The 19,053-nt window shown below is 43.4% G+C and overlaps 1 protein-coding gene across 1 annotated transcript in view; it reads right to left on the bottom strand.

Moving 5' to 3' along the window:
- VCAN (versican) overlaps window positions 1–19,053 on the bottom strand; it is a 164,867-nt gene that overhangs the window by 113,894 nt on the left and 31,920 nt on the right. The window contains exons 3-5 of the mRNA XM_085632423.1: window positions 11,003–11,380; window positions 3,345–3,519; window positions 530–657 (exon numbers count right to left, since the gene is read on the bottom strand). Of these exons, the coding sequence (XP_085488549.1) occupies window positions 530–657; window positions 3,345–3,519; window positions 11,003–11,380 (681 nt within the window). The remainder of the gene's footprint in view (window positions 1–529; window positions 658–3,344; window positions 3,520–11,002; window positions 11,381–19,053) is intronic.

Below are 19,053 nucleotides of genomic sequence, written 5' to 3'. Positions count from 1 at the left end.
AAGGCTAATTTGACATTATAACTCTATCTCATTTGATTAAGGAATGTTTTTATGCAGGCTGGTATGCAGTGCCCGGGAATGTTAGAAAGTGCATGTATTTGCGTCGTGGTTTATACTAAATAAAGCTAGGAATAACATTCAAAATAACCTTGTGCAGTCGAAAGCAAAAAGTGAAGCACAAATGTTGTTTTCTAACAATTGTGTTGAGCAAACCCTTGGTCTCTTTTTTCTGACAATCGAAAAGTTGTACGTCTATTTCCAAGTTGCTCTCCACTGATGGTCGCTGAGTCTAACTATAGAGTCTACTCAAATGATTGGCTGTTTGCAAACCCTGCCACCTCCATCCTGGGCTCTAATGAAAGCCTGCCATACCACATAACCATGGGTTCAGCTGAAACCACTGCTGTTTTTTATGCAGCTTTATCAGGCTACATCCTATGCAAAACGTGCCTATTTTAAATCCTCATCCTTCCGGACTCTCACAGTGTGCCATCTTGAGTAGAGCTTAGCAACACCTCGCTCGGCTTACCTTGCAGGTTATCCACAAAGCAGTACACATCATATGTTTCATTGGGGTAGCGTATTCCATATGTCCTAATTCCTTCCTTTCCCATTTTATCACCCCAGCATCTTGCCCGAGGGTTTTTGATTGGATATCTGTAAAAGATTGTCAATTCCATGTTTTAGAATAATGTACTATAATATACCATGAGCTCACAAGCACATTGCATTATTTAAAACACATCCATACGTAGGAAAACCCTTTTAAACTGGAAACTTCAAGAATGCGATATTTATTAGTTATATTCGCTTTTGTGACCTTGAAATACTCCCTAAAAATCTTGTCTCCTGCAGTTGTCACCACAAAATATGCTTCCACCTCAACTGCATCTAGATGTGATATTTGTGACCTCAAAGATGACGATCATGGGATAGCAAGGAAGAGCTGTGCCGCCAAACATAAGCAGTGATACACTTAGCCATAAGGACACTAATGTGAGGTAAATCCGATCTTGTACCCTTTTGAACAATCTTCACACTCCTCCTAACTTCATAACAAGAACTGGCAAAGCATATCGGTCTCGCTATTAACATGCTAGTGCCAGGCTATTACCTTTACCAAGGCTTTCCACTTTATGATTCTAAAATGGCTATTAGCCATGTTTAAATGGTAAAATAAAAAACAAATAAAATGGATGCAGGTGGGTCACAAAGCACATATTCTGCACTAGTGTTGTGAGGCATGGGTACACTTGGGAACACAAAACTGTGATTTGGGAGGGTTTCATTCCGAGACGGCCACTGTGTCCATCCACCTTTAAAACAGGGCAGAAAGCCATTTTGGATCGGTAAAATATAAACACAAAATTAACGTGCACAGTAGCAAAAAAGAAAGCAGGGGTCCTGGTAGCACTTAGCAGTTGCTGAGCCCTTGAAAACAAAAATAACAACAACGAAAACAATAAAAACCAGCCTGGACTGTGGAGGTGGCCACTCAGGAGCAGTGGATGAGAAGGGGGTCTGGCGGGATTAAGAGTGCTGATGGCATGATTGGGCCGTCTGCATAAAACATCCTTTTTAACCGTCCCAATAAAAGGAATCTAACAGTATAAACACTATGTAAACCCATTTTTTTAAGAAGTCCACATAGACAAAATGTTAAGGGCTCATACCATTGCTGATGAACAGCCCTTAAAACTGGTGCCTAAAGTCACCTGAAGCATAGTAGGCAATCAACAGGTGGAAGTGGCGGTCCTAAAGCCCCTTTCTGTACCTGCATGTGTGAGTATGTTACACACATATTGTGTGAAGTGAGTGGTATGGTTTGTGTTGTGTGATATGTGAAGGCATGAGCTCTCAACCACAGCTGAAGCCGTCAGTAAGTTAGACCAAGAACTAGGTGGGTTAGTCAGCCTGTGGTGGGAAGGCCGTCAATTAGCGAGGGCTGTGACGGTATTACCTCTGCCATCCCCAAAAGGCCATCCTTGCCGCGCTCAGCCTATTGGAGCTAAAAATTCCTGCGAGGTTGGCAGGCTTTTTATTATTTTTTTTAATCAAGCCGCTCCCACACATAATTGATGACAGGTTCACCATACTGCGGTGGCACGGCCCTCCTGCAAGCATTTTTTATTTTGCAAATTGAAATCTTCAAAGAAGAGATTTCTGTTTGAAAAACAGTAATATTCCTGTTGTCAGGGGGAATATTTCAACTTGTATCCTGGCTGGTATCCCTGCGTTCACACAGCTGTCCTGAAGCGTTAGCATGCTGATGGACATGACACCAGAAGTGCCTCTAGGTATGGCTCTTCTATTGCCATGTAAACCAGCAATTCATTGACCTGATGGCGGAGCTGGCATGGGCAGCACACAGTAAAACTGGCATTTCCGAAGTCTAAGTAAGCCATAAGACGAGAGAGAGCCGGGAAGCTGCTAATGTTTCGTGGCTTTCTCTTTACCCCCATCTCTGAAATAATGCCCAGTTTACCTTATGTACATATGTCCCCTAATACCATTGCATGGCACTTAATATGTGCAACAAGGGTGGGTGAAACACATCCCATACATGGCCAGTTAAAAGCCTATAAAGCTCTGACAGGGAGATATACTGCCTTACCATCTGCCATTCAACCCATGTCCTTTGTAGCTGGGCATCCTTAGTTATAACGCCCTCAGAAACACAGGCACCATACTGAAATGACTAAAAGTCTCAACTCTATTATAAATATAAAGTGTTCCAGAGCAACAACTTTCCATCTGTATATCTACTGGAACAATATCCTATTTATAGAGTAAATGAAACTGACCCTCTTTTTCTAAGCCATTTACAGTGTTTCTCTAGGAACCATGCTCCTTCCTCCTGCCCCACTGCCTCTCCTCGAAAGGTGAGAGCCGAATAATGGCGGGACCCCAAAGTTCCATCTTCCCTTTCCCATCTTGTAAATTAGGTTTCTTAAACTGGCATTGTATGCGCTGTAATTTTCCAAATCCGAACATGAGTGCAAAACTGCAAACATGCCTTCACTTAAACATTTCCTAGCAATACAAGTCACTGCTGATTACAAGTAAAACTTTTGAAGACGTTGAACTATATACTTGTTTACCTTCCCTCTTTGAAAGACTGATTATGAGATATAAATTATGCTCCTGGCTATTCTTTCCTTTGACGAATGTGTGGGATTTACCCTCCAAAAATGCAAGCACTAACAAATAAACGAGTACAAATAAAAATATATATTAAAATAGAGCAATATAAAATACTTAGGTTATAGGTGCAACGCACCAACTAACCATATTTTTGCTCTACCAGTGAAACAAACTATGATGATGCAATCTATATGTCTCACCTGACGCTTTGGTCCGCGAGCCATCCTGCGTCACACTGCTCGAAGCCGTCCTCGAACGCTGCCCTCATCTGTTCCGGTGTGGCTATGGCTGCTCCATTGTCCTTGCAGGCCTGCTTAGCATGCTCAAAATCCAGTGTGTACCTGTCGGTGGATGCACGATAGTGGAACACAACACCTGTAAAAAAGCATAAATAATTGTGAAGGACTGAATCAAAAAACGTTTCTATAGACACTGAAGAATTCCTTGTAATGCACATTATATGGTGACCAATAAGTATTACTGTTCAGTAGTATTAAAAGTTTTCAAAACTATCATGATTAGCGCTAAGCTAAGCATGGAGAAAAATAGTAGGTAAGAATTTATTAATAATGGTGCAACAGACCGCTATGTGGAAAATTGCAGCGCTGCATAGCGCGAAGTGCAAAAACATAGCAGAGCAGCAGATTTAGGGCCTAATTATGAGTTTGGCGGTCCATCGGACCCCGAAACTCACGGTGGAGGTGCGATGGCAGTCGGGGACTGCTGCACCAGTGGGCCAATTGCCACAAGTTTCCTCACCGCCACAGTTTTCATGGCGATGAGGCCACCATGAAAACTGTGGCGCTGAGGAAACAAAGGGGGTCCTAGTGTGCTCCCTGTTGCTTCAGGGCCAAAAGGTGCATGCGGGGGGCACATGTTGAGCCCCCCCTGGGTGAAGTCACCCCTTTTCCTGCACGGCATGGACTTTACAGTCCATGCCATGCAGGAATGGGCTTTGGCTTTCCTATTGCAGTGCCTTTTTAAAAGTCACCGCCGTGGGAGCGGCACAGGACCGCTCCACCAGACAACAAGATTGCTCATAATCTGGTGGGTGACCGGTGGGAAAATATGGCAGTCATGGAGGAGGGCGTTGGCATGGCAGCCCGCTCCAGGTCCGCCAAACTTGTAATCAGGCCTTAAGCAAGAGTCAGCCAGTGATGAAATCATCAGCGGTCCTTGATCTAAAAATGTCTGCTCGGCATGGTGCTCAGTCTTGAGCTATGAGCAAAGGTGAGCCAGCAGTGCATAGGGTTTGTACCCATGGTACACATCAGTAAGTGTACAGAACCACAAATGGGTCGGGTGTGTAAGATGTGTGCTTGAATGTAAATCACATGTTGCACATAGGCTTATCATGCAATGTAATGCTTGCCCTCCTGCCTGCACCTGGTTTAACGTGGCATTGGGATGAGGACAAAGTCAGCTCATGCTACTTTAGTAGATCTTCACTTTATGCTAAAACCTGGGGTTTTTGCTCTGTTCTGCGAATACACATGCCTGTTCCTTACATTAAATGGGGTTGGCGCAAAGGTGCTTGTCCTGCTGTATAAAGCTTCACTCTTTGCACAAAATAACTGTTGCGAGCAGAAGTAGATTGTCACTGCTCTTTGCACTGCATTGCACCACTTTGTGTTGCTTTGCATCAGGCAAACGGCCACCACAAACTTTAAATAAATCTGGGTCTTGATTTTACCTTTGCACAAACACTTGGTATTAAAATCTCAAAGATAATAGTACTAATATGGAGAGGTCTGACGAGATGTCACGAGGAGCTCAGACTGCTGACCATCGGATTACAAATGAAATCCAGGCAACACGTTAACTACCCCACGTCTCAATCTTATCAGTCAATCACTGTTCTTTCTAGACATTCGCGATACTCTCGTATAGTTATTGAGCGGCACTGTGTCATTGCAGCAATCTCTTACACAAAACAGAGTGACAGCAAATAAGAACACAATACAATTTGTTTAGCAGGGCAATAATTCAGCATTACAGAAATGGCAGCAAGTTTGAGATTTGCTGCTGTTTAAGCGACTTTCCATTTTGAAAAGGTCATTTTCTGATTTGATAAGAGGGTTGGACCTGCTGATGTATGTTCACATTAGACAATTGCCCTGCAATCCCTTGCCACACACAAGCGGGACAGAATGTAAACCACCGGTAATGCAATTGGCATTTGCACCCCCTACAATTTGGGGGCTTAGTGAAGAGGGAATGAGAAATCCAGAAATTCTTTAAGCATACTTGCCACTGAGGTGTCTCCTGGACCCCTTCTTACACTTGGATCGTGATCCCTGGAGCAGAGCCAGGGGGCATTGTTAGGATTGTGCAACCTGCCTCTGTCCCAGGAACCATAAACCTTCTGGTTAAAATAAAAGGGATGAAAAGATTTCAGGTGACCCCACCAAACACTCAAAGGAGGTGGGCCTGCACATCCAGTCAAAGTATTTGGACAGTCTGACACTTTTTCAGTGTGGGCAGAACTGCACAGGCACACAGAGTGTGTGCCTGCAAAGCATTCTCTGAAATTGCGCATGTAATTTCTCAATCAGGGCTGGATTGTGGCAATCAGAAATAATCCAACCTGGGTCCTTTGGTATTAGAGACAGTACATTTGAATACTATAACATGTTTTTCTCACTCACATTAAACGGCTTTGACAAATGTCTGCCGCCATTTTTTGCTTATTATGTCATGTTAACAGACAGCCAATTAGGAGCTGCCTCGGGTCTATTCATCTCCAAAATATGCAATTTCTAAATTATACAGCATATATTGCTGTGCACATATCTGGCTATTGATGAACACGTGTACAAACAAACACAACTATTGTGCATAGCAGTTGTGTGTGAAAACGAATTTTCTTTCCAGGATGATCCAGTATTAGAAGTTTCAAGATCTGAAGACCACGCCCAGTACGTCTAATGGTAAAATCGAATTATTTAAATGTATTTCTAAATTATTGTGAAGTGGAAGGACAGGGCACATTGAAGGCTGTGGGGCAGGATGGCTCAGCGATCTAAGTGTTCACTGTTCCCAGTCACAAGTCCGAATCACTGCCATGCTGACTTGCACCCTTCTGAGGACTTTAAATTCAGTGCAGTTAAACTGGGTAATAACAACATTGAAGCGCTTGGAAAGTGTAGAATGAAGCGCTATAAGGTATTAGCAAGCATTCCTCCAGCAAACCCCTGTAACCTTCAGTAACAGCCACTAAGCTCGCTTTCAGAACACTTTTTCTCCTACTGCGACCTGCCCTTTTGTGGAGCCTGACAGAAATGCATTATTCTGAACATAACAAAAGTGCTGGTTTTAAGCACCATTACTTTGAAGCAAGTAATGCACTAAGGTCAAAAGGGTGCCTTGGTACATCGGCAGAGCATCCGCCGCCCTCAGGGCGCTTTGGACATCCCTTTGTCCACCTTCCTTTGATTTGACCTCCAGTTTGACCTTTCTGCTCAGTGCCGACATCTCTTCATTTCCCAGGGACGTGCGAGGGACTTGAAAGGGCCTATTAGGTGAATGAAGACGAGACACGAGCTAGAGGAACTAACTGTGCGCCAGGCTACAATAATTAGCAGCCCCGGCGGGCTCGGGAGATTAAACCCTTTGTTTGGGGTGCCAGCCACTGAGCGCATAGGAGAATGGGGGTGCGCGGCCTGGTCCTTGCTTCAGCCCTCTCCTCCTACGCACTTACATTTGTTTTCGAGAACAGAAGGTCTGCTCGGAAGGAGAGCAAGTATCGACAGTAGAGTAGGCTCGCGGCCCGGCGGACCGTCTTCCTTGAAATGTTGGCGAAGGCGGCCCATATAATTACAGGAGGAACGTGCCAGGAGCGGCAGACGGCTATTATGTTGCATCGAACATGCAAAAAAGGGAAACTGAATATTTCGATTGCAGACGCGGCTATAACAGGGACTCGCAAAAACGCACTGGATGACGACACGACAGCTCGGTTTTCTTACTCCCCACGTCTGCAGCGGAGTTAGTTTTACAGCACATTTGCGTTCACTGCCTGTCACACAATACAGCCAAGGCGGACAGAAACACGGCGCGTAATGGCGGATTAGCAGCGCCACGCCCACCAGCTCACTCCATTCCCTCCACGTGCTCTGCGTGGTGTACCCTTTGTAGCTGCTTTAGGCGCACTCTTCTTTCATTTACAACTGCTTGATGCCCCTTTATTGCTGCTGAAAGGCCAGATATTGACTTCCTCTTCCCTAAAATGAAATTCACTGCACGCTGCTCCAAACAGCAGCCTTCACTGGTTCTGTATCATGGATCCAAGTTCAACCTCACCTAGGCCTATATTTATCGATAGTTCATGCAGTACAATGCAGCAAGCCACCTTGCTGCACTGTGCTGCGTGAAGGGAGGACAGCAGGCATGTGCCGTATTTAACATAATAAAGCGCATTCCTGCTCTCTGCCTGTGCTCGCGCACATGCTGCTGCCTAGCAACAACGCAGGCGCCCTTGCAACATGCTGCAAGGGTGCCTATAGTAGGCAGGATTGTTTTCTGCTGGAAGGGGCGCCGTCCTACACAAAATCAATCTGCAGAGGCATTTTCCTCTTTCCAAATGGAAAGAGGTAACAATGAGGAGAAGTGAGATATTTCTCCTCATTGTACCTCTGGTGGGGAGGAGTACAATTCTGAAGCATTCCCAGGTCTATCAGTGTTGGTAAATCTGGGAATGTGTCAGAATGCACTGGGGACCCGTGACAACATCCACGCTCCACCCATGGCAAGTCTCCCGATTTGCACTGCCTTGCGTTACTCTAGATTTATCAAGCCATGCCGAGTCAAGCAAGGTGGCCTTGCGTGGTTTGATAAATCTCATTTATGTTTTGTGTCACCCTTGTGCCCCCTTGCGTGGCAGAAGGCTGATGCAAAACCTTGATAAATATGAACACTGGTTTCACAGAAATGAGTGCAAGTTTCACGGTGATTAGGTCATTATCTCTCATTCCAAGAAACATCTTTCGGATTGGTGATTCCATACATTCATAACCGGCCATTAGAATAAGCAATTCAGGGCCAGATTTACAAACATTTTACACTGTTTGCATCACAAAAATGACACAAAATGTTTTTTTGTTTGTTATTTACTTTCCAGCTCAAAACTCTTTTTGTACTGGAAAGTTGCCTAAAAGTAACTGAAAGTAGAGCGATGCACTGCTTTGCATTACTTAACGTCAAGGGGGCCTTACATGGGTGGTGCATGGGATTTCCCATGCAATCACCAATGCTTTTTGATACATACCCTATCTACCAAAAATGTAAGACAGGTTTTCCATCAAAAATTTGCACCACTTGAAAGCAGGCTTTAAAATGAGAAATGTTTTCATTTCTCCTTTCTTTTCCAATTTTGCATGTGTGCCGCACTGTACGGCATGCATGCAAGGTAGGGAAAGTTTTAAAAGTTGTCTAGGCAGAGCATTTTGCACTGGAAAGGAACCCTTCCAGAACAAAATCTATGCTAGACTTAAGCACACACCCATGCAGTATGGTGCTAAGGTGAGTGTGTGACGCTCAGCAGCCAAATTCTGTGCCAGCACTAGGGAGAAGGGAGGAGAGAGACATACCTCTGTAGACATTGCGCTCTTCTGCTCTCGCCTTCTCATGCAAAGCAGCACAGCAATTTTGGCTGCTGCACTGCAAGAGAATTTAGTAAATTAGCCCTTAGTGTGCCAAAAGAGGATTATTTATATTTCATTATGGATGAATCTGCCTAAAGTAGGAGCAGCCCACAGTTCCTTTTGATGTTTTGCATAATATACACAGGACTCTAAGCTTGCAAGGAGCTGGTGTGACTCTGCAGGATTCTAACCTCATGGCTGGTCTAAACTCTGGACCACCTCCAACAGGAGGAAAACATGTGTCAGAAGCTCCTCTACTAGAGGTATACATGGAAGATGTACCAGGCCACATGCAGAACCATCCATTTTTCGAAAGGCATTTGCTCAAGTCACGGCCTGATGTGCAATGAAAATAACTGTACACATTAATGTGCCTGGGAGTAAGTCAGAAAACATATAGTTGAGGAGACAATAATCAGTGTCACTCTAGATTAATGATAAATTGGGGGTCACCAATAGTATGCAAAGACCAATTTAAGTTAATGTGTGCACCTCTGTTCCTTCCTATGTGGATCATTACTCAACCACTGTGTGGTGTGAAGACCTACAAACTCTTAATGCATTTCTGGTCAAGAGCGGGTCATAATGAAGGAATAAGAGTAATGGCAGTTAAACAATGTCTAACACCAACTACTTCCAAACCTGATGGAAAACAACTGCCAAGCCTCAAGGTGTTTATTCAAAGCTGACAAGACAGCTCAATGAGTTGAAAGGCTGCTGCACAAATTCAGCATTCGTCTTTAGAATTGGATATAGGTAGGGTTGACTAAGTATGTCATCCTTCTGTGGTTCGTAAAATGAATATTATTGAATGAGCTTCTATAATACTGAATATGTATGTTTAAGGACACAGTTCAGTTTGTTGACTCTGATGAATCAATGATCCATATTCTTGTGATAGTAACGAGGGAACTCCAGTGCTTTGGTTCAAGCGGAATCTAGTTCAGAAATCTGTATAACCAAGAATGGCCGATCCTAGTCATTTTTGTCAGCTGAGCCAATTTACCCTAAGATCATAGCATTGGGTAAGTTCAGTATGTGACGTACCACAAAGAGAGAACTTCCTTTTTAAAGAAAGTGCATTGATTTGGGCAGTGCTTGAAATCTCCAGCTTATGTTTTGTGAATGTTGTACCAAAACATCGAGGAGCATATTTATGAGCCCCTTTGCGTCGCTCTTGCATGACACGTTATGTGGTGCAAGAACAACGCAAATTTAAAATTAGATTTATGAAGCCAGGCGAGGCCACCTTGCGTGTCCCTGAGTGGCTTCATAAACCTCGAGTAACGCAACGCAGTGCAAATTGCTGCATTGGCTTACTCTGCACCCGGGAGGCATTTCCATGGGCGTTGCTTGCGTGTTCCCACACAATATTAATGGATTTTGACACACACATTCCCAGATTTGCCAGAACTGGTAGACCTGGGAAAGTGCCAAAAACCTACGCCTCCCTAGGTGAGGAATAACGAGGAGAAGTATGCTTGTTTCTCCTCGTTGTTCCTTCTTTTTATGTCTGCTGCATGCTGCAGAACACATAGAAAGAGGAAAATGCTTCAGGGGATTGTTCATGTGCAGGAAGGTGCTCCTTCTTGAACTGAAGCGATCCTCCTTGCAAAGCAGGCCCTTGCACCGTGGTGCAAGGGTGCCTGCGTTGGCGCTAGCCAGCCAAAACAGCACCAGCGCAGGGGAAAAGGCAGGAATACACCATATTCATTTAAATATAGCACATTCCTGCCCTTTCCCTGTCACACAATGCAGCGCATCAAGGTGACTTGCTGTGCTGCACTGCATGCCATGGCCAAATAAATGGCCCCACGTTTTTATATCTTGTGCTACAAAACTACTGAAGCAAAAGTCAGGACAACCACAGTATCGACAAAGTAAGTACAAATAGTTAAATCCAGGCTCACTACATCTAGCTTCACTTATAGGTACCATAATGTTGTCATGTATGCATATAAATATGGCTTCACTATATTTTGTTTAAGATTTTTGCTACAATATTCTTGTAGGATGATTCATTCTTCTCGGACATCCAAACTTTAAGTGAAATATGTGATTGCTTCTCAGTAGACACAATCAAACAATACTGATGAAAATAAAAGAATGCACAGAAGCATCTCAGCTTGTTAAAGAAAGCTGCAAGCCGCCACCCTGCTTCACTATGCAAACCCAAAGTGGAGGTAAGTGATGAAGATAGAGCAACAGGAGCTTACCAGACACATCCAAGGAGATGGTTTCCTGAGTATCCTCAATGCCATACATGACCTCGCAGCGGTAAACGCCGGCATCACTTGCCCGTAGCTTGACCATGGTGAGGGAGGCATCGCCAATATCCTCAGGGTGGCTGGGGACTGACACGCGGCCTCTGTAGATGGGACCAATCTTGATGCCTCCACTCTGTGACACCAAGACAGTCATTTCCCTCACATCCTTTAGGTCTTTATCCATCTCAATCTTGGACCATTTTATTCTAAGGAATTCTTTAGTCCTGTTTTCCGATGGGGCCAGCGTGGGCAATGTGGAGAAATAGCACGGAAGCGTTACTCTGCCAGCTAGCGACCCTTGCACTGGGGGACTTTTCTCCACTTTGACTGAAAAAAAACAGAACAGAACATTTTTATTCATCTTATCATTTGCATCTGTAGGCTATATATGTCTTAAAGTTAGATATGCAATTTAGAGTACATAGCAGCAATACAGCGAAGATACAGTAAACATAAACATGTCCAACTAAATCAGATGCCTTAAGAGCTTCTACATTGCTAAGAAAAAGCAGGGGTGTAACGGAGGCCCCCTCAGCCCCCGCGGTGTGGGTTGGCCCCAGGGTTTCTTGTTTTGGAGGGGCCCCCTCACCCTCTAAGCCTTGCAGAATGCGTACCAGGCATGCAATGTCATGGAATGAGAAGTAGTTAAACGCTTTGGAAAGCTTTACCGAGTAGTCCCTAACCGTCCTGGGAGCCCCCATTGAACCCATTCTGCGGGGGGACCTCATCATTTTGCTTTACACTTCTGAATAAAACAACAAATGCACAGATCTCTCTGTAAATGCTAAGGCTCCAGTTTCATCACACTGACTGCACTTATATAGAGCATCTCACTCCTGACAAGGATTTATAGGGTGTGCTATACTTTTCTGGCGGTGGCTTTCTGATGCAGAGTTGCAATCCTATCGTCCCATCACACTTCATCCTTATTCTCAAAGAAAATGAATCCATTGAAGCCAGTGTGAGCTGGATGCTTGGCTGTGTACAACAGACAAATACAAATCCTTCCCGATTCCCCTCCTCTCACATTTTTTTTTTTAATGGCTTACTTCCTTTCCCAAGGGCATGGCCGCGGGTTCGAACATCTCTCAGTGCCTAAGAATACAAGGTTTCTAGACCCTCGCGCCACCAGCTGTGTCCATGGGGACCCAGTCAAGCATTTGCTTCCCTTAGCACTATACTATATAATGCTTCCCCAGCTAGCCTCCCCCAGGGGAAAAGTCACCTACGCTTTCTCCAACTAGACTGTGATTCTGAGACTGGAGATCATGGTTCAGCTTTGGCCGTGGTTTCTTGGTGGATAAACAACGAATCGTGAACCAGGCGTGTTAACGTGTTTACATGTGGCACCATTTTACACGATATAGAACTCATGGCGCTCTGCTCAGTGTGACAGTTTCTTCTCAGGTTTGGAGACAGTGATAATTGCTTTCAAAACAGGCAGGGAGCAGCTCTGAGTGAAACTATCAACGGATTGTCAGTGCCACCAATGGCGTGCCAGGAACCAGACTCTCTCCGCCAAGGTCGTCACCAAGGTCTTTTAATGCCAGCTGTATAAACACAGTAGGGAGCGAGTCCAAGTAAATGAGCGAGGGTCAAGGGTTTTGTAATTGCTGTTACAAGGGCTGCCATCCTGTCATGTCAAGCCTTGAGAAGTGGCTTGAAGGCTACCGCTTCCCACGAGTGGGCTACCACATACTTCACTGCCAGCCCTCCCACTCTTCATTCATGAGACATCATAAAATGATATATTCACTGCAGGATAATATTTTTGATCACAGTTGCCTAAAGTATATGGAAAAATGTATAGACAAAAGATAACTTATGGAAAGATGATTGATGTGCAATGCATCGGAATTGAAAAAAATATTTTTAACCAATGCATTATCCTTGCACACTCAAGGACAGCCTAATCTTCTCCACGTATATAATTCAAATTATGAACGGCACTCCGAAAAGTTCTACAAAATTAATTTTTATTCAATGACATGTAACGTTCAGATAATGCCAATGCATTTCAAATATATATATATATATATATATATATATCTATGTATGTATAGATAGATAGATAGATAGATAGATAGATAGATAGATAGATAGATAGATAGATAGATAGATAGATAGATAGATAGATAGATAGATAGATAGATAGATAGATAGATAGATGTCCAAGACAGAAGTGACTCATAACAGATGGATTCACCAAAGATAAAAAATATATTTCCACTACGTCTTGGCTTTTGCCTTCATCAAGAAGTACAAGATTAATTAATCTGTGGCTCGACCGCTAACACTTAGTGACTCATTGTCTCATTGTATCCTTTTTGTATCTGGATTTTTGCCCTGGCTGGCTGTTGTTTTCCTGTGATCCTAAATCTTCAAGTGGCATTTACCAGTGGGTAGTTGTAGATAGAACCACGTTTCTGCAGGAAAAGTATTTTTTGTTTTGCTAATACCTTTATATCAATTTGACAAATCTTCACAAAACTTTGCAAACAAAAGTCTGATCCACTTCAGATGCTTCCTAAAAAGATTTGGGGTGATTCATCGAGCAGGATAGAGAAAAATGCATTTTTCCTATAATTTTTTCCAAAAACAAATTAGACACTGCTACAACCAAAACGGCTGAACAGAATTACACCAAATTTTGCAGAGAGTTAGATCTTGGTCCAGAAAGCATGCTTTGTGTGATTTAGTGTAAATAGGTTCAGTATTTTTTGAGAAATTATGGTTTAAAACATTTAGAAATATCACCCTTTGAAAGATCAATTGAGCCGGCTGATCTCTAGATAAGATCTGATTGGCTGATTTAAAAACATATGGGAGGCAGGGTAGAGATACCCTGCTCCCCTAGGCCTGCTAAGTTAGCCCTAGAAATATTCCCCTTGGTCCGAAAATGGTAATTTTTTTAATTGGATCCAAGGAGGATCCACGGATTAGCAGCACTGATAAAAAAAATGGTGGTCGCCTTTTAGAGGCCCCAGGCACCCCATCCCCAGGGCGGTTTGTTTAAAATTTAGGGGAGGGGGTTGTGCAGCCGTTCCTCCCCGAGCCTCTATGAGAACCCAGGAACCCCATTCCCCAGGGCCATATTTAAAATTAAAGGGAGGGGGGCATGTGGTTGCCCTCCCAGGACTCTATTCGTGGTTGTTAGCAACTTCAGCTGAAGGGGGAGCAGTAACTATAACTCGTACCCTAAAGTAAATATAACTCTGGCCTTCACTGTACACTGCATCTTCTGACACTGTTTCTATCATCACTGCAACATCTGAAATTACATCATTGATGACAACACTGTGCAAGGTGGGGCACAAGTTATAGTTACCTTGGGTACAAGTTATAGTTACTTGAGATAACTATCACTGGCTTAATGCAACCTTGGTAAATATGCCCGTTTCTGCTGCTCTGCGGCAAAGGGGCATGAGATTTACAAGGCTGGGACATCGCCAAAAACTAAGGCCAGGGAATACCCTGTCTTAGAATGGCGGTACGAGGAAAAATATTAATTACTCCTCTTATTTTGCTCTTTGTATGTGTGCTGCATTCAGCAGCACAAATAAAAAGAGCAGATCCCCAATATTGATTGTTTATGTGAAAAAAGGTGTCCCTTACCGCACATAAGCAATTGCCCCTGCAGGACAGGAACCCTTGCAACATGGCAGCAGGGTGCCTGCTCTGGCCTCTAGGCAGCTTTTTAGCGCGAGCGTTGGGGGAAACACAGGGGTGTGCCATATTCTTGTGAATCCAACGCATCCCTGCGTTTCAAAAATGTTGGAGCGCGGCGTTGCCAAATTTGGAGCAAAAGCGAGCTCCAACATTTATTTGTAAAAATGCCCCACTGCCCAATTACAAGGTTACTGATTGCTCCCAACTCATATTCTCCCGGTATGCTCCTTACTGGTCCAATTTCCTTTCTAAGCTCATCTTGGGGCGCCCTGACAGAGTTAGTGTCATATTTTTCATAGTTTCCCCATGGCTCAATCCCGAGCTGACATAATGGAGTGACTCTAAAGTGTAAAGGCCTGCTGTTTGAGAGCAGGCAGCATGTCTTCAGACGCTGTGGCGAATTATGTGTGAGCTTCAGCACTTCGGCACTAAACAAGATTTCAAAACTCGTGATCCTAGAAAAATTCTAATGAAACGAGAGCAAACTATCGCTCCACGCTGCTGTTAACGTGCGAAGCATTCGCGCGAGCGCAAGTCCCACATTTTGTGGTGCAAACTCCAGTTTATAAACTGCTGAAAGATAACGCGTCATCGAGTCTGCCTTTTCAGTGGCAGCTCGTGGAGCAAAACCCCTAATTCTTTCATCAAGTAGTGGGTGTCATATGTCAACAGCCATCTCCGGAAAGCAGTGACCAGCAGCGTCCAATTAGCACCAGATTCGAGTTGGTCGTTTGGGTAATTGCCTGCAGTTTTCTCGCTGTGGCATCAACTAAAGAGGCAATCATAGTAGTTTCGCAGTTTACAGGCAGACCCAATACTATGTCCCAAACTTCCACCAATCACGAATAATGTGCGCCAGAGCTTCATATTATTTTAATACGATTATCATATGCCTGATCCATTCCACAGTGGTTCTTCTTTTGAAGGTGAAAGCTTCCCTTGTTTGGAACTTCATCCACTGAGTCCATGGTAGGTGATCACCAGCAGTGTCAGAATATCATTCATTCACTGAATATGTTTCACGTATAACCACGGCAACTGGAATTATGCGATTGTGTGTTAACGGCGCTGCATAATAATGGATTTGCAGCATTTGCTACTTAATCGGTCATCTGCCGATCATTTGTAGATTTAAACAAAAAAAAAATTCTGGCGGTAACGGTTCAAAAGTTATAAACATAGCAGCAATTGTTGCCGCACAGTTGAAGGACCTTTAAACAGGTGACTTGTCACCGTACTGTTATTTATTGCTATAGTTGAGTATTAACCTGGCACTTATGAGGTGCAACCTATGCCCAGTCAGTGTAAAAATGACCAAATAATTAAGCAATACTATCACGAAAGGTGCCACATGCCACTGCATAATTTCACTTTTCTTACCGGATAGTTTAGTTAACCCTGCCACATAATTTGGCCCTCCCCTGCCGCATAATTCCAGTGGCCCTGAGTATAATGTATTGTCATTAGAAGAACCAGACGCTGTATCGGAGTTAGAGAGAGGTGGTTCTTGTGGCATCTTTTGAGGCAGACAAAGCACCTCTGAAGAGGCTATATTTCACATTTACTTTAAATTATGCAGCCCACAGACGGATAGACTCTTAAGTAGTGCAATGGCACATTGTCATAATCTGGTCCGAAGTTCAGAAGATGATCTTGGGACATTTCCAGTGAGTATAAACTAGTGGTCCCAAGAGAAGTCTAATCTTCACCGACCCTGAAGGGATTTGTAACAATAATAATAACCGGCCAAGCCTGAAACAGCATACCAAAGTATTATGGGTTCAAAAGTCTCTTTAGCAGGGCCCCAGTCTTCTAGCAGCGATACTGTCAGTACTGGTATCTGTGGGTTTTGCTCAGTCGGATATTTGTTGTTATAATTCATTGACGGATGTTCGGAGATTTTTAATTGCTTTTTTCTGAACATATTTTCCAGGATGTTTATGAGTTATACCTCTTGTGCTGGAATATGCACGTCATTGCAAGAGTACAGGGCAGCCATTGTCTGGAGCTAAAGAAGGTACTGGGAAATATATTAAAATACTCGGCCCAGAGAAACAGCAGCCCGTTTTCCAGACCTCTGTACCTTTTCATGAAACCTAAGGCTGTCCTTCGAATAATGTATGGACACTTTCTATGTTCTTTTCTCTATTTGCAGGCATGGTCTTAGCAGGTATACAGTTTGTACCCTGAGCATCCGTTTGGCTAGTCCACGGGAAGCTGGGCTGAAAGGGTTATTTCTATTTTCCACAACAAAGACAAAATATGTTTTCATCCTAGTGGCATCACCATGGTTTTGACAACTCCTCGGGTGACTTCAGAAGGGTTAATACGTCATGTTGCTGTTTCCATAAGCAGGAGTCTTTAAAGAATGGATTTCTGTGGGACGCAGATTAATAAACATGACTCCCGTCTTAATAGGCCAGTGGGACCACTTCTCTAAGAGAAGTTCCAACCCCCGCAGTCCATCACATCTTGGCAAATAATGGCAAACAAGTCGGTAATGTATCATCAACAGATTCCGGACCCATAAATCATAAAATATTACCAGTAATTCTGCAGCGTGTTGATGTCTGTAGTGCATACATCAGTAGAAATATACCATCGTCTGAATCTGCATTCAATCCACTTTCCTGACCTCTAAACCTATCATTCACCTTTTTTCAACTACTTTAAGTTTGTTAAATATTTAGTCTTCCATCTGCTTCCAATCCCAGCCTGCCCTAATAACACCACATTTAATGTAATTGATTCTAATGGCGTAATTGGAAGGTGGGGGCCTGGCATGATCTGCTCTATCAAATATCAGGAAATGTGTTTCAGTTTCTGTTCAGCTAAATCCACCAAGGGACACAAATCACAATATATTATTCTGTATTTAGTCATATAGGAGCCACAAATTATAATCATTACTGATTTAGGGCTGCAAAACATAATAGATTAGATGAACTATTCCATGTGCATTTAAAAAGTTGCAATATGTGAGTCATTTGTTTTGTGCTTCTAATGTCTATGTCAGTTCCAAGCTTTCTGAGCCACAGAGTGAGTTGCACAATTCAGGACAGCCAGAAATGTAAGTATATTCGTTTATGTATAAGGGTGTTAGAAAATACAGCAGGCTGTACTTGGCCATCTGAGGCTGTACTTGTCATTTAGTAGTGGTCTCTGTGCACGAGTCTGATCATGGTCATTTGCAGCTGCACCAAGCTATATAGGGGTGTATCTGATTATATGGGATTGTTCCTGGTGTTGCTGGCTGCTCATAGATAAGGGGCGGCAGCAGGCCGCAAGAGGCGTTTCTTTGTTTAATCTGAACATACATGAGGACATGAGAATGTACCAGGGCTTTCAAGACAGGATAAATGGATGTGAAGTTGTATCTGTCTATTTTGAGATAGTAGCGGATATGTGATGGCTGTACTCTATGGTGAGGTTACAAAATAGGTATATTGGAGATTGAAAATGAGTTGCTGAGAAGCAACATTGGCTCAATGAAAAAGACATGGTTCATTGAAAAGGAAGTTGTGACATGTCACGCTATGTGTTATTCATCCCCTCTCTCAATAATGTATTTCACAAATACTGCCAGTGTGTGACCCACCGGGTTTTGGGTGGCTGTGACTTCACAAAGCCACCAGGGATTCGTCAGTCTTGAGTGGAAGCATTCAAAGAATCAAGAAGATGGCATAGGGACTGAAGCCCTGTGCAACATATAGTGTATCTTGGATTTGGAATGCTTGACAGATGATAATTGAATATAAGTCTCCGTTATAGAGATAGAGAGTCCGCCCTTTGGGTGTCAACTGGGTTCCCCATACATTTTGAATCTATATTGGTGTATAAAAGTGCCCATTGGAGAATCAGACAATGACCCGCAGTGGAGATGGAGACTAAGAGAAAAGAAGTTTAGAAACTTTAAGAAAGGGCATGTTAACCCCACGTGGTCTTTCTTCCTCTAGCACCACGTGATCAGTTCTATGCATTGAGGGGGTCACTGCAGCAACGCATAGAAGGATTAGTAAAAGATGGAGACAACGAGAAAACAGCTGCTCTTGGAAATAATGGTCACTCTTCCCCACCACAATAATGGCGGTGTAAGATGGTTGCCGAATGTGGGGGTAAGGGAGACGTGAACTCCAAATTATTTAAAGCCATGATGAACAGCGATGTCTGGAACTCATTAAATACAGGAGTGAGGAACACGCAATGGGTACTATCATGTGGAATTTCTGATATGTAGAAATATGAAAAATGTATTTTATGTGAATATGTGGAATTCGTGACTGCAGCTGGTGGAAATTGGTTAGGTCACTTCCCAGCTTTCTTTCATTAAC

Source organism: Triturus cristatus, chromosome 2_1 (assembly GCF_964204655.1).
Source record: "Triturus cristatus chromosome 2_1, aTriCri1.1, whole genome shotgun sequence".
Lineage (NCBI taxonomy): Eukaryota > Metazoa > Chordata > Amphibia > Caudata > Salamandridae > Triturus > Triturus cristatus.
Note: the sequence above shows the minus strand (reverse complement) of the source record. Positions and strands in the feature narration are given on the sequence as shown.